General features: G+C 47.5%; 1 protein-coding gene across 2 annotated transcripts in view; it reads right to left on the bottom strand.

Annotated features, from left to right (window-relative positions):
• FAP (fibroblast activation protein alpha) overlaps window positions 1–16026 on the bottom strand; it is an 830211-nt gene that overhangs the window by 641867 nt on the left and 172318 nt on the right. For both annotated transcript variants that reach the window (XM_086956603.1, XM_086956604.1), the window contains exons 4-5: window positions 12555–12649; window positions 12353–12427 (exon numbers count right to left, since the gene is read on the bottom strand). In XM_086956603.1, the coding sequence (XP_086812729.1) occupies window positions 12353–12427; window positions 12555–12649 (170 nt within the window). The remainder of the gene's footprint in view (window positions 1–12352; window positions 12428–12554; window positions 12650–16026) is intronic.

Genomic DNA, 16026 nt, shown 5'->3' with positions numbered 1-16026 from the left:
GTCCTGACAAGATCTCCTTGATTGCGTTCTGAAAAATGTCCGCAGCCGAGGTGATTCCAAAGTTCAGTCTCTTATATCTTCTTAGACCTAAGTGTGTAGAAAATGTTGTGATATAGCGACTTTCTTCGGCCAACTTTAGCTGATGGTAGCCTGCATTTAAGTCTAGTTTGGAGAACCACTGGTCTCCATTCAGGTCTGTCAATATGTCATCTACCGTGGGTGTTAGGTGCCTCTCCCTTTTGATCGCCTTATTGGGCATCCGCATGTCGATGCATATCCGTATTTGGCCAGGTTGTCTTGGTTTCTCAGCAATCACCATCGGCAAAACCCATGGCGTTGGTCCCGTCACCTTCTCTATGACACCTTGGTCCTCTAGTATCCTCAGTTCTTGCTCCACTGCTGATCGAAGATGAAACGGGATTCTCTGATGCCTCAATGCTATGGGCTGGATGGCCTTTTCAATGTGCAGTTTGACTGGCGGTGTTTTGATTGTTCCCAAACCTCGAAATAAAGATGGAAACATCTGTAGGACTTCCCCCGAATGCAGTGCCTTCACTGCATTGGCAAAAGCTATTAGCTTAAGGTCCTCTGCTGTATGACTTCCGATCAGCAAGTCTGCTTCCCTGTCGATGACATGGAACGTGGTCATTAGCTCCTGACCCTCTGCTCTGACTTGTACAGTCATTTTTCCTCGTAATGGTGGCGGCGTCTTGCTACCATACGTCAAGATTCGAGCTTTAGATCGCACCAATTTATGGCCTGTGTTGTAGCGCCTTGTAGTGCTGAATGCCCATTACGTTGATTGTGGCTCCTGTGTCTATGACTCCAGTGACTGTCGAGCCATCAATTTGAATCTGACACTTGGTTGTGGTCTCCGTTGTCTCTTGAGTTCGCTCATGAACGAGACATAGTAGCACTCTTCTTCATCCTCGGTCGACGAATCATCCAACCGCTGTGGGTAGCGGGCCTGTGTTCTCACCCCTTTCGAGTGGTGGGACTCTTCTAGGGCTAGTTGTCTCTCCGCTTTCGTCGGTGGTTTCCTGCCTGCTGTTCCGGACCCTCGAAGGTTTCCTCTCGTACTGCTCCTGCAGACACTGGCAAAATGGTTCAGCCCTCCACATTTGGCACATGCCTTGCCACGTGCTGGGCAGCCATCTTGGTTGTGCTCTTCATACCCACAGGAGCCGTAAGGCATGCGGCGTGGCGTTCTGGTCGGCCATCTTCCTCGTCCTCCTCGGCCACTGTTCCGCACTGCATCCACCCTTTCTGTCTTTACTGTGACTTCTGTGCTCGCTGTCGGGTTTATGGCCGCCTCCATTGCTGTGGCTCGTGCATCAGATAGCTCGTGTGACCGGGCTAGCATTAATATTTCGTACAGTGTTATTCGGGGTTGTCTCAGTATTAGTGTCCTAAGGTGTTTGTTCTTGCACCCTTGAATCAGCTGAGCTGTTACCTCTTTTGTTTGATCATCATCAGGGCACGTACTTATGAGCTCTCTCAGCCTCGCATGGAAAGCGTCCATTGTTTCTCCTTCCCGCTGCCTGGACTGCCTGAACTTGAAACGTTCATAATGAGGATTCAACTGAGGGTCAAAGTGTGCATTTAACGCTTGTACAGCCGCATCATAGTCCGTTGCTAGCCCAGTATTCGGCAAGTGCGTGAACAATTTGTAGAGCTCATCCCCACCAAAATGCAGGAGCAATGATCTCTTCACTTTGTTGATTTTTTCTCGAGTGGCAGTGAAATAATTGTTCAGTCGGCTTAGCCACAACGTCCACCTTGGTGCTGCCGTCCCTGGATCGATTAGTGCGCTGAACGGCGGTATGGGGTTGATCTGTGAGTGTGGTGAATGTTGGATCATTGGTCCCGCTGCCTGCTGTCCTGCCGGCCCTGCCACTTGTGCTGGGGCTGCTACCTGCGGTGCTCCTCCTTGCGTTGCATTGTCCTGGACAACAGACATCGTGACAAGGATTATTTTGGGGTTTTCTTCCGCACTTTCTTTTCACCCCTACACTTAGTTGTCCACTTGTTGCCTTGCTGCTCTCTCACTGTGGCTGTATTACATGTGCCAATACTTGTTATCCTTGTGGCTTTACTGGCAGTCACTGTTATACATGCTGCGGTGCACCATTCATGCCTCACGCTCCCATTTGCCAATGCTTGTTTGTCCTCTTGTGCGTAATTTCACGTTTGCATTTACCAATGCTTATTATTATTATTTTTTCCTGGTAACTTCACTCTTGAATCTCGGCTTCTACGGCCGTTTGACCCCTTTCCCTGTCGTTCCGCTGTACACTGGCTTCACACGTCACTCCAAACGCTTAGGATGCCGTTGCTCCAGTCATCGGAGCCGCTGTCTCTGCGCCGCGTTGGAGCCTTCACACGCGTCTCCCCAGTCTGGGCCAGCGTACATGCACTGCGCATGTGCGCGCAATGCCGTCCACTCGTACCTGCAGTTCACCCGGCCAGCCGAACACCGCGTCTCTCACTCTTCAGGGGCCTCCTGACTGCCGGTCCCTCACGCATCTCCCCGCACGCTGCTTACCGGCACCTGCAGATTCCGGGTCCACTTTCCAAAGCTATTAACACGATCTTCATGCAGCTTCACCTTTACACCGGCGGCCACGCAGTATAGCGGCGCCGATGATACCTCCACACCTCTCTCTGATTATTCTCGGGTTGTTGGGTTGTTTCCGAAGGGAAATACTTGCACCACCCTCGTCGCCAGTGTAAGGGAGGAGGGTAAATCACTGGAGGGCCCAAACGGGGGTTATATTAAATGACACAACACGCTGGGATACTCTCTGGGACCGGAAGCCACGAGCGACCTCCAGTCGTTTATTTATATCCTTCTGGCCACGCCTGGCCAGAAGGTGCTACATTGTGTGTGGGTGTTTCCGGGTCTCAGCCGAGACCCGCGAAACACTAGAGCGCTACATCGTTGAATCTATTTCACGTTGCTTTAATCCACTACCAAACATTCTCTGCCCCTTGTACTTCACCTGGGCATGTTCCTAGTACTTTCTTATTTTGTGACGGTTTTTCCGTCTTTCTCCTCCTCCTTCTTTCCTGTTTGCGTGTTTTCTTCCTGTTGCTACTGGAAAATGTTTGATGAGCAAAAATAAGTGCCAGTTACCAAAAATGAGTGTTGGTTGCCCACTCCCACAGCCACCTGCTCAAGTTAAGTATAGCAAACACAGAGCAGAGTCTATGTCCGGTCCCTCGTGGGTATAGTCTCAATACATGCTCAGGCCAGGGGTATTGTGTATAAGGAGTGGTAGACATCTGCATCATGTGCACAGTGCACAGTGGTCCGAGCCACATGCCTCATCCAACTGGCTCTAAGAGCAAAATAATTTGTTCAGATCATGTTCAAAGATCAGATACTTTACTCACTTGGCCTGACATAGGGTACTGAAGGCAGAGGTACCGTTACAAGACATGTCAAAGGCTATCCCATTCTCGAAGTGCCCTGTTAACATGTTCACAGGTTATACCAAACAGGCTCTCAATCAATCAATCAATCAAAGACATTTGTAGAGCGCACTACTTACCCGGAGGGTCTCAAGGCTGCTACTGCTCAAACAGCCAGGTCTTGAGCTTCTTCCTGAAGGAGAGGTGGTCTTGGGTCAGGCGCAGGTCGGTCGGGAGGGAGTTCCAGGTCTTGGCGGCCAGGTAGGAGAAGGACCTTCCTCCTGTTGTCGCTCTTCGGATGCGGGGGACGGCGGCGAGGGCGTGGTTGGTCGATCGGAGGTGGCGTTTGGGAGCGTAGAAGTTGAGGCGGTTGTTGAGGTAGCTCGGGCCTTGGTCGTGTAGGGCTTTGTGTGCGTGGGTGAGGAGACGGAAGGTGATTCTCTTGTTGACGGGGAGCCAGTGCAGGTCTCTCAGATGTCCGGAGATGTGGCTGCGTCGGGGGATGTCGAGGATGAGTCTGGCTGAGGCGTTCTGGATCTGCTGGAGTCTCTTCTGGAGCTTGGCGGTGGTTCCGGCGTAGAGGACGTTGCCGTAGTCCAGTCGGCTGGTGACGAGGGCCTGGGTGACCGTCTTCTTGGCCTCGGTGGGGATCCACCGGAAGATCTTCCGTAGCATGCGCAGGATGTTAAAACAGGACGCGGAGACGGCGTTGACTTGTCTGGTCATGGAGAGGGAGGAGTCCAGGATGAAGCCCAGGTTGCATGCGTGGTCTGTCGGTTTGGGTGCGGTGCCCAGGGCGGGGGGCCATCAGGAGTCATCCCAGGCGGAGGGCGAGGAGCCCAGGATGAGGACTTCCGTCTTGTCTGAGTTCAGTTTCAGGCGGCTGGTTGTCATCCACTCGGCTACGTCTTTCATCCCTTCGTGAAGGTCGGCTCTGGCGGCGGCGGTGTCGTTGGTCAGGGAGAGGATCAGCTGGGTGTCGTCAGCGTAGGAGATGATGTTGAGGTTTTGTTGGCGTGCGATGGCCGCGAGGGGGCTCATGTAGACGTTGGGGCTCAGCGAGGATCCTTGAGGGACGCCGCAGATGACTTCGGTGGCCTCTGACTTGTACGGTGGTAGACGGACTCTCTGTGTTCTTCCGTCCAGGAAGGAGATGATCCATTCCAGTGCCTTCTCCTGGATTCCGACGTTGCTGAGGCGCTGCACTAGGGTGCGGTGGCAGACAGTGTCGAATGCCGCTGAGAGGTCTAGGAGGATGAGGGCCGCTGTTTCTCCGTTGTCCATCAGGGCTCGGATGTCATCGGTGGCAGCGATGAGGGCGGTCTCGGTGCTGTGGTTGGCTCGGAAGCCAGACTGTGAGGGGTCGAGGGATCCATTCGTCTCGAGGATCCATTTGTCTCGAGGGAATACCCCTGCTCTGACAGCAGGGGTATTGTCACAGGTCATAGCAAAGCAATCACGCCCTGTGCTCAGTGCCCCATACATGAATTAAGTAACCAGTGTCTGCTGGGAAAAGTCACAGACGTGCCTATTGCCCAATAGGAATGATTGCATGGGTACTGATTCCAGGTGTCCGGAGCACAATGAATGATAGACAATCACAATCTGTGCCTATTGTGTATTGAGAGCAAGGGTACTACAGTCAGTTCCTGCACCCAACGTTTGCTAGATGTAGCCAAATGAAATGTCCAGCTCGGTCTGTCTTCAGGGGTATTGGTACACCAAAGTGGCTGAAACCTTTGACCGGGTTCAAGTGCCTTGTCATCCCTGCTATAGGCTGTTCTGAGTGTTCAGAGGCCAGACTACTGCACACAGATATAGAAATAAATTCATGCTATGTTATGTTTTTAGTGCAATCTGGGCAGGGATTTGCTCAGTGTCTGCCAGGTATTTCCAACCCTCAGTAACAAAAAGGTGGTCCCCGTGGGGGAAGTGTAGATTTGGACTTCCACGGCAATGATAATGTAAAAAAGTATAAACAGATTCTATTTCAACAATACGGTTAGTGCATTAGTTTATTTTGATTATAGCCCAAAATGGCACACCATTAATATGTTTCTTTTTTACGTTTAAAATAAAATAAAAAATATGAAGGTGCTCCTGTCGATTGTCAGCACAGGGAAAGTGAATAAAGTGACTAAATAGAGTGCTTGTGTTATATGCAAATTATATACATGTGACTGATTGTGACAATATGTTGTTTAAAAGAGCACTGGAAGTATGAGTGTCAGTCGACACAATCAAGATTTAAAACCAGTCCACACAGAATTATTTTCTCAATGCTTCGACCCCTTAGTACTATTATTTAAATCGGGGTCATCAGCTATTTAGGCCAAAGATACCCGTAAATTAGGATGTATCTCAGGTAACCCAAAGGAAATTCTCAGCTAACTGTATTAGATTAACAATGGACTGTGCTGATGTGCTGATTATCCTTTCCTCATGGTTCCCTCTAGTGTTTAGTAGGAGGGCTCAAAAAACAGTGCACAGGGTGCTCAGATCCCCTTGGGGTAATGGAAAATGAACTCTCGTTGTACGTAATAGGAAGAGATCTGTTCTCTTTCAGGGCAAAAGACCGGTACAGCAAAATTTTGCAACTATAGTCAATGGAATTGTAAGGGTCTGTTCTCTCTTAGGGCGTAAATCCCTGGCAGCAGATTGAGAATCTTAATTCTCTCTTATTTTCAAGAGTGCAGGTCCTAGAACAACCATTTATGTTTTTCACATTGGACCCGCTATCCCTGATTAAAGTGACCGCTTGAAAGAGAGACACTTCAGGGAAATGCACACGTTAACAGTTAATCATGGCATGTGGTTAGCCGGCAGGACCCGGTTGCCGCAACCTCTTGGCACAAGGTCATCAGAGCATGGCAGCATCTGTCTTCCAACAGGAGCATGAGATGAAGAACTGAGTGCAGGGTATGAACAAAGGTCATATCTAGTGCCTGCTGGGCATAGCTACTATCTATAGCCAGTAGGTATTGATACCATATGTACTAGCATATAGTATACTGATGGGAGTGACTATCTTTTGCATGAGGTACCCCCAGGTTTTTGCCTTGAATGTTTTTTACTAACTCTAGAACTCCAGTGTTAACCTGTCTGTGCCCTCTCTACCAACAAGAGAAATTGGCATCCGCCTAGTTGGCATATTTAGTTTACCTATAAGCTCCTTGTGTATGGTATTTAAATGTAGTCAGTGCCTGTAAGTTCAATATCAACAGGGGGCTTCAGCAGATACTGCACCATCCACAGCAGTGACAGAGTAAACATGACCGCAGGCCTGCCATGTGCAGCAAAGTGGTGCAGGTTTTAACTGGACTGGATGAAGGCTAATTGCCTTCAATTAAACGCCAGTAAGTCCGAGATTCTATTGTATGGGAAGGACCAGGGACTCTGGTCAGAGAAATGGTGGCCTGATCATCTGAAACCCGCGCCGTTGCCGAGGGAGACGGTAATGAACCTTGGTGTTTGGTTCGACTCCGGACTAACATTCGATAAGCAAACAAGAGCTGTAGCCGCGGTCTGCTTTGGGCTTTTGAGGGGATTGAGGCCCTTGCTTGGCTTCTTCCCTCCCAGAGTACGCCAGACCATCCTGCAGGCTTCCATTCTTGCGAGGCTTGACTACAGCAACGCCTTATATCTAGGTGCCAATAAAGCTAGCATCAAGCGCCTGCAGAGGGTCCACGTATGTTAGTGGCACTCCCAAGATCTCACTTAGTGGCCCAGGTGCTCTTGAAGCTGCACTGGCTGCTAATCGAAGCCCGCATTCAGTTTAAGGTGCTATGTACTGTGCACAAAATTCTGCGGCTCCAAGCCCCTATTGGGTTATTAGGTCTACTGAAGCCATATCAGCCTAGACCTGCTCTGCACTCGGCTAATCATGGTCTGGTCTGTGTCTCTCGAGTTAATAAAGCGAGGGCAGGGGGTCGCTCGTTTGCTCTCTTGGTGGCCAAACTGTGGAACTCTCTTCAAGCAAGCATCCGAGCCATCCCTAACCTTCTGATTTTTCGGAAATCCTTAAAAACTTGAAAACTTGGCTGTTCCCCACTATTTGATATTTGTCGCTCGCTGTGTCTCCCTGTCTCTTGTCTGATTTCTGGCTGCGCTGGGACGCCTCGTTGCTGAGGAAGCCATGCGCATTATAAAACCTTAAATAAATAAAATATAAATAAATACATTTTGCTTGTCGAAATACACCTTTTCTGACGCCCTAAACCCTCCTTTTAACTATTGAGTCACCCCTAAGTAAGCCTTTCTACTCATTACGTAGGCTTCATGGTATTTAAGAGAGGAAATGTACAAGTTTAATGTTAAACATGTCCTTAAAGTGAAAAAGTGCAAAGGGTTCTTTTAACTGTAGCAGGGTTAGCTGTTTCATAGGAAAGCATGGGAATCCAATCTTTTATGCAATATTGCTATCTCTACTTAGGAAACAGCTACAGAGTCATTCTTGGACATTTTAAAGTATTTATTAGAAAACAAATTATTTGGTAAAGTTGTATTGTAATAAATATTCTAGAACAAGCATTTTTAAACCCTGCTTAAAGCCTCTAGAAACCCATTTGCATGAACTTCAACTGTCACCTGGGAGCTGCATACCCTTGTTAATGAAGTGTGAACACCGCTAGAGAGTAGTAGCTGCTTGTGGAACCAAAGTCACTGGTGCTGTTGTCTTTTGTCTTCTGTCAGCCTTTCATCCTTCGAATGCAGGTAAATTGTGCATCATTAAACTAGTTCAAAGTTAGACCAATTATTTACAGAGTTTTTAAACAATTGAAGTACAGTATATGAAAATAATCTGTTTGAACGTTTGCTGTTGATTGGGACAGGCTTGTTTCTGGCAAAGATTTTCTGATAACATTAATGATGTTGGTGTCCCTTCCCTCTGTGTAGCATCACTGCATTAGGCACCTTCAATGCATCCTTATATTGACGAGTAGTGCTGTGCAATATATTCGTTGATTGCTCCTTGATGTAGATATGCGAGTTTATGCCCGAGCATAGCATGTGGACATACTGGACCAGTGTACATCTTTCAGAGAAAGGTGAATTATTTCCTAACTGCACAATGCGTTGTTTATGTTTTTCGGTCCATCATTGCACAAATAGTGTGGAGTAGTCATCATTGTCCGAAGTCTTCATATTACAGCCTTACAATTATTTCTCTTTTCCTAATTTCAATACACCAGAATTCTTTCAAAATAAGAAACCTTTTGCAAGTCTGAGATGGTGTGCTGCCAGACTGAAATTCCACTGTGATGGTTACCAACTCAAAGATGGTGAGTTATGGTTGGCTCTTACTCCACATGATCACTCTGTAATAGTTGGTATTGCAACAAACACTTGCTGGTTTATGAGCTGTACCAACCATTAGCTTTTTGACTACAATGAAGTTGTTCAATTTCATCAAAATCTATTATTTTCAATGGTCAGCAGAAATCTCCTGACAGGTGGTTAGTAGGCCACGTTTCACTCCCTTCTGTTTGCAAGAACCTCATGATGGCCCTGCATGACCTCATTTCCTGAAATTGAAACCTGCCAACCCAGCTCTGAAGAGCTGAATGCAGCACACATAGAAAGAGGAAAAATCAAGGAGAAATAGAGATATTCCTCCTCAATTCGCATCACCTTGAGAGGTGTATGATTTTGACACATTCCCAGGATTACAAGTCCTTGTAAATCTGGAACTGGGTCAAAAACCATGGAATTTACATAGGAGCACCGACCGCAAAGCCCAAGGAACTTTTCCCTTGCACAGAGTAAGGTGATGCAGCGATTTGCATTGCCGTACCCAAGATTAATGAGACCACTCAAAGCCACACAAGGTGGCTTTGTGCGGCTTCATAAAGCTGACTTAGAGCCTTGCGTCATGCATGCACCGCTTTGTGTAGTGGAAAAGTGACTCAAAGTTCCCATAAATATGGTCCTAAGACCCTCATTTATAGCAATTTGGTGTAGGGCAGTGCAGCAAGTCACCTTGCTGCGCTACCCTACGCTAAAGTGAAAGGACAGGAATGCACCATATCTTTTCAATATGGTACATTCCTGTCCCTTCCCCCTGTGTTGGCGCTCTTTTAGCAACATAGTGCAAATGCAGGCAACCTTGCACCATTTTGCAAGGGTGCCTGTGTTGTCTGCAGGATTTTATTTCTGCAGGAAGGGGCACATAGAAAGCGAAAAGTATGAGGAGAAATAGAGATATTTCTCCATGTTATGCCTCACTTTAGGAGGTGCAAGATGTTGACGCATTCCCAAGTTTATAAGTTCTTATAAATCTAGAAATGTATCAAAAAGCTTGGCAGTTGCGAGGGAACATCCACCACAATGCCAATGGAACGCCTTCCTTGCGCAGAGTAAGGTGACACAGTAATTTGCACTGCTTTGCCTGACTCATGATTTATGTGGCCACTCAAAGCCTCGCAAGCTGGTTTCGCGTGGCTTCATTAATTTGACTCAGAGGCTTGAGTCATTTTGCACCACTGTGAGGTGCAAACATGATGCATGTCTCATAAATATGCCCCTAAATCTGAATTTGCTTTTCTTTTGGCTTCTTGAAAATGGCTTAACCTCTTCGCTGCTAATGACGAGCTCAGCTCGTCATCAGCAACAGTAGTCGTGTGCGGATGACGAGCTGAGCTCGTCATGTAACGCGGCTTTTCGTAAATTGCTGCACACAGCGGGAAAAGCTGCTGCAGCAATGCGGTTAATAATTCAACAGTTAAACTCAGAAGCCTCCATGCTTTATGCAATAGCCAAGAGTAGACAAATACTGAACACCAGATATAAGCAGTATACAAAAGCAGAGTGATACTGAGCTACTTCCACCACCTGCTAGAAATTTGCATTCTGAAATAAAACATAATGCCTCAATTCATTTTAATTGGTAGTGCTTATAAAAAGTAAAATCCACATTTGTGCTAGATACCAACTACTATAGAACAGCACATTCATCTCACTATAGTAGCGTAGGCGTAAAGTAGACCCCAGCAAGCCCTTTGGAGCAGGACCAGGCACACTTGCAATTTGTGACCACTATCCAAATTGATTCAGAAAAGGGGGTGGTGATGAACAGAGTGTCTGAATTAAGCAGACCACTCTTACCCAGTCCAAAGATCAGGGCTTGATCCATCACCGTTATTTATCTCACTGCACCATCCCAGCTCAGAACCTGGCTATATGCAAATCAGTCTGTCCCTGGCCCGGTGCATCATGGGAACAGGGCAGACTAAACTACCAAGCCAATTCTTCACCAGAAAGGAGACAAGCTACCGGGGACCGGTTTCTGGCATTTCAGCCTTCTTCGGCCCGGCTTGCTTGAATCCTGATGGTGCAGTGAGAAAGGGACTCATGTCTGAGTATACCCTGCCACACCTATAGTGGCCAAAAATGATTCAGAAAAGGGGGTGGTGATGAACAGAGTGTCTGAATTAAGCAGACCACTCTTACCCAGTCCAAAGATCAGGGCTTGATCCATCACCGTTATTTATCTCACTGCACCATCCCAGCTCAGAACCTGGCTATATGCAAATCAGTCTGTCCCTGGCCCGGTGCATCATGGGAACAGGGCAGACTAAACTACCAAGCCAATTCTTCACCAGAAAGGAGACAAGCTACCGGGGACCGGTTTCTGGCATTTCAGCCTTCTTCGGCCCGGCTTGCTTGAATCCTGATGGTGCAGTGAGAAAGGGACTCATGTCTGAGTATACCCTGCCACACCTATAGTGGCCAAAAATGATTCAGAAAAGGGGGTGGTGATGAACAGAGTGTCTGAATTAAGCAGACCACTCTTACCCAGTCCAAAGATCAGGGCTTGATCCATCACCGTTATTTATCTCACTGCACCATCCCAGCTCAGAACCTGGCTATATGCAAATCAGTCTGTCCCTGGCACGGTGCATCATGGGAACAGGGCAGACTAAACTACCAAGCCAATTCTTCACCAGAAAGGAGACAAGCTACCGGGGACCGGTTTCTGGCATTTCAGCCTTCTTCGGCCCGGCTTGCTTGAATCCTGATGGTGCAGTGAGAAAGGGACTCATGTCTGAGTATACCCTGCCACACCTATAGTGGCCAAAAATGATTCAGAAAAGGGGGTGGTGATGAACAGAGTGTCTGAATTAGGCAGACCACTCTTACCCAGTCCAAAGATCAGGGCTTGATCCATCACCGTTATTTATCTCACTGCACCATCCCAGCTCAGAACCTGGCTATATGCAAATCAGTCTGTCCCTGGCCCGGTGCATCATGGGAACAGGGCAGACTAAACTACCAAGCCAATTCTTCACCAGAAAGGAGACAAGCTACGGGGACCGGTTTCTGGCATTTCAGCCTTCTTCGGCCCGGCTTGCTTGAATCCTGATGGTGCAGTGAGAAAGGGACTCATGTCTGAGTATACCCTGCCACACCTATAGTGGCCAAAAATGATTCAGAAAAGGGGGTGGTGATGAACAGAGTGTCTGAATTAAGCAGACCACTCTTACCCAGTCCAAAGATCAGGGCTTGATCCATCACCGTTATTTATCTCACTGCACCATCCCAGCTCAGAACCTGGCTATATGCAAATCAGTCTGTCCCTGGCCCGGTGCATCATGGGAACAGGGCAGACTAAACTACCAAGCCAATTCTTCACCAGAAAGGAGACAAGCTACCGGGGACCGGTTTCTGGCATTTCAGCCTTCTTCGGCCCGGCTTGCTTGAATCCTGATGGTGCAGTGAGAAAGGGACTCATGTCTGAGTATACCCTGCCACACCTATAGTGGCCAAAAATGATTCAGAAAAGGGGGTGGTGATGAACAGAGAGGTCTTGCCATTATGTGTAACTCCAACACTTATTATGTGTTCCAATTGATATCATAGTTGCATTGTAAGGAAATTAAAACAACACGATTAGATAAACAGAAAGGGTATTTGCAAGTCAAAAAAGGATCAACTGTACCTTTAAGTAATTACTTTCCAAGTATGCATATTTTCGATCCGCCGACAGTTGATAATTTGAAGCATTGACACTGTCCTGCAGATTCAAAAATATATTATTTTCAACGGTAGTAACCACATTCATATCTGTGCTGCATAAAATCGAAGCAGCACCAGTTCTTATTTCTTGTAATTTCTCTAGAAAGGTGTAAATATATGCTTACAAAAGTTATATTGGCCAAGATGGTGTTCTTTTCCCCTGTTTCAACATTGTGAATTAAAACATTGCCTTCACTGGATTTGTGCAAGTATTCATTTTCTACAAAAAAGAAAAAAAATTAGCATTGCTGAAACAATTAAAAGTAACTAAATATTCAAGCAAGCTGCTTCACTAAGTATTCACTGTTTGAGAGAAATTAAGCATAACATATAGATACACATATGTAGCAAACATAAATCGAAATGACTGACTATGTTGTTTCTGGAGTTTTGTGAAATTTTGTGTGGGCCCGATTCACAAAGGTTAACTTACACTTTTGTGTAAGTTTACTTACAAAGAAATTTAAGAGTAGTATCTTTACAAGCGCAGAGCCACCACACATAAAAAGATAGGACAGGCCTATCTTTTTATGGGCGGAGAAGGCATGGACGTCATTTGGGAGTAGTCAGGTGTCGCAGCTGTGACCCCTGGCTTGCTCCCTGCTACTCCTGGCACTTCCTCTGTGACCCCTGGCCTCAGTGAGGCAAACCCTTTTGATTCCTCTGAGGCCTGGGGTTGCAAAGGAAGTTCCAGAAGTAGTAAGGAGCAAGCTAGGGGTCACAGATGAGGCGTCTGACTACTCCTAAATGACGTCCTTGGGAGCATAAGCGTTTCCCTGGGAGGCTGGAAGGGTGGAGGCCAGTTTTGCAGCAGTGGGTGATGGTTTTGTTACTGGGTGCCGGTTTCGCAGGAGGGCAGCAATATCAGCCCCCAGTAACAAAAGCAGCAGTGCTTCACACTTACGTGTGCTTCCCTTGTCCGACAAAATTGCCAGGGCTGCTTTGAGTTCCCAGTCCAGCCCTGGTGCAGAAACTCCACACTCTTAAGGATACTACTAGTAAATTCCTTTATGAGTACTAAACAATCCTAAACTTACACAAATGTGTAGGTTTACCCTAGTTATTCAGGGCCTGTGTGTGTGTGAGTGTATGTGTGTGTGTGTGGGTGTGTGCGTGCATGTGTGTGAAACGAGTGTGTGAATGTCTTGTGTGTCTGTATTCTGAAACCGGCATTAATACCCAGCACACTCGAGGTGAAAATTGCAATGAGATACAGGGTCAGAGCTGATTTGCATATAGCCAGTGTCTAACCCAGGGTGGTGTGGAGTGCAAAAAACGATGGATTTAGGCCCTGATCCTTGTACTGGGGTGAATGTATGACATTGTTCTACATTCTGTCCATCAACTGTTTTTTGCAATTTTCACCCTGAGTGTGCTGGGTATACTCAGACGTGAGTCCCAGGCTCTCCACACCACTGGAGTCAAGCTATCCAGGCTGATGAAGGCTGATAGCCAGAAACCGGTCCTTGGATGCTTGATTCCGGTCTGGGAAAGACATGGCTTGGTAGTTCGGACTGGACTGTTCCCATGAGGCACAGGGTCAGAGCTGATTTGCATATAGCCAGCGTCTAACCCAGGGTGGTGTGGTGTGCAAAAAAATGATGGATTTAGGCCCAGATCCTTGTACTGGGGTGAATGTATGACATTGTTCTACATTCTGTCCATCAACTGTGTTTTTGAAATTTTCACCCTGAGTGTGCTGGGTATACTCAGACGTGAGTCCCAGGCTCTCCACACCACTGGAGTCAAGCTATCCAGGCTGATGAAGGCTGCAAGCCAGAAACCGGTCATTGGATGCTTGATTCCAGTCTGGGAAAGACATGGCTTGGTAGTTCGGACTGGACTGTTCCCATGAGGCACAGGGTCAGAGCTGATTTGCATATAGCCAGTGTCTAACCCAGGGTGGTGTGGAGTGCAAAAAAACGATGGATTTAGGCCCAGATCCTTGTACTGGGGTGAATGTATGACATTGTTCTACATTCTGTCCATCAACTGTGTTTCTTGCAATTTTCACCCTGAGTGTGCTGGGTATACTCAGACGTGAGTCCCAGGCTCTCCACACCACTGGAGTCAAGCTATCCAGGCTGATGAAGGCTGATAGCCAGAAACCGGTCCTTGGATGCTTGATTCCGGTCTGGGAAAGACATGGCTTGGTAGTTCGGACTGGACTGTTCCCATGAGGCACAGGGTCAGAGCTGATTTTCATATAGCCAGTGTCTAACCCAGGGTGGTGTGAAGTGCAAAAAAACGATGGATTTAGGCCCAGATCCTTGTACTGGGGTCAATGTATGACATTGTTCTACATTCTGTCCATCAACTGTGTTTCTTGCAATTTTCACCCTGAGTGTGCTGGGTATACGCAGACGTGAGTCCCAGGCTCTCCACACCACTGGAGTAGTTCGGACTGGACTGTTCCCATGAGGCACAGGGTCAGAGCTGATTTACATATAGCCAGTGTCTAACCCAGGGTGGTGTGGAGTGCAAAAAAACGATGGATTTAGGCCCAGATCCTTGTACTGGGGTGAATGTATGACATTGTTCTACATTCTGTCCATCTACTGTGTTTTTTGCAATTTTCACCCTGAGTGTGCTGGGTATACTCAGACGTGAGTCCCAGGCTCTCCACACCACTGGAGTCAAGCTATTCAGGCTGATGAAGGCTGATAGCCAGAAACCGGTCCTTGGATGCTTGATTCCGGTCTGGGAAAGACATGGCTTGGTAGTTCGGACTGGACTGTTCCCATGAGGCACAGGGTCAGAGCTGATTTGCATATAGCCAGTGTCTAACCCAGGGTGGTGTGGAGTGCAAGAAAACGATGGATTTAGGCCCAGATCCTTGTACTGGGGTGAATGTATGACATTGTTCTACATTCTGTCCATCAACTGTGTTTTTTGCAATTTTCAACCTGAGTGTGCTGGGTATACTCAGACGTGAGTCCCAGGCTCTCCACACCACTGGAGTCAAGCTATCCAGGTTGATGAAGGCTGATAGCCAGAAACCGGTCCTTGGATGCTTGATTCCGGTCTGGGAAAGACATGGCTTGGTAGTTCGGACTGGACTGTTCCCATGAGGCACAGGGTCAGAGCTGATTTGCATATAGCCAGCGTCTAACCCAGGGTGGTGTGGAGTGCAAAAAAATGATGGATTTAGGCCCAGATCCTTGTACTGGGGTGAATGTATGACATTGTTCTACATTCTGTCCATCAACTGTGTTTTTTGCAATTTTCACCCTGAGTGTGCTGGGTATACTCAGACGTGAGTCCCAGGCTCTCCACACCACTGGAGTAGTTCGGACTGGACTGTTCCCATGAGGCACAGGGTCAGAGCTGATTTGCATATAGCCAGTGTCTAACCCAGGGTGGTGTGGAGTGCAAAAAAACGATGGATTTAGGCCCAGATCCTTGTACTGGGGTGAATGTATGACATTGTTCTACATTCTGTCCATCTACTGTGTTTTTTGCAATTTTCACCCTGAGTGTGCTGGGTATACTCAGTCGTGAGTCCCAGGCTCTCCACACCACTGGAGTCAAGCTATTCAGGCTGATGAAGGCTGATAGCCAGAAACCGGTCCTTGGATGCTTGATTCCGGTCTGGGA

This window comes from Lissotriton vulgaris, chromosome 2_1, assembly GCF_964263255.1.
Source record: "Lissotriton vulgaris chromosome 2_1, aLisVul1.2, whole genome shotgun sequence".
Lineage (NCBI taxonomy): Eukaryota > Metazoa > Chordata > Amphibia > Caudata > Salamandridae > Lissotriton > Lissotriton vulgaris.
Note: the sequence above shows the minus strand (reverse complement) of the source record. Positions and strands in the feature narration are given on the sequence as shown.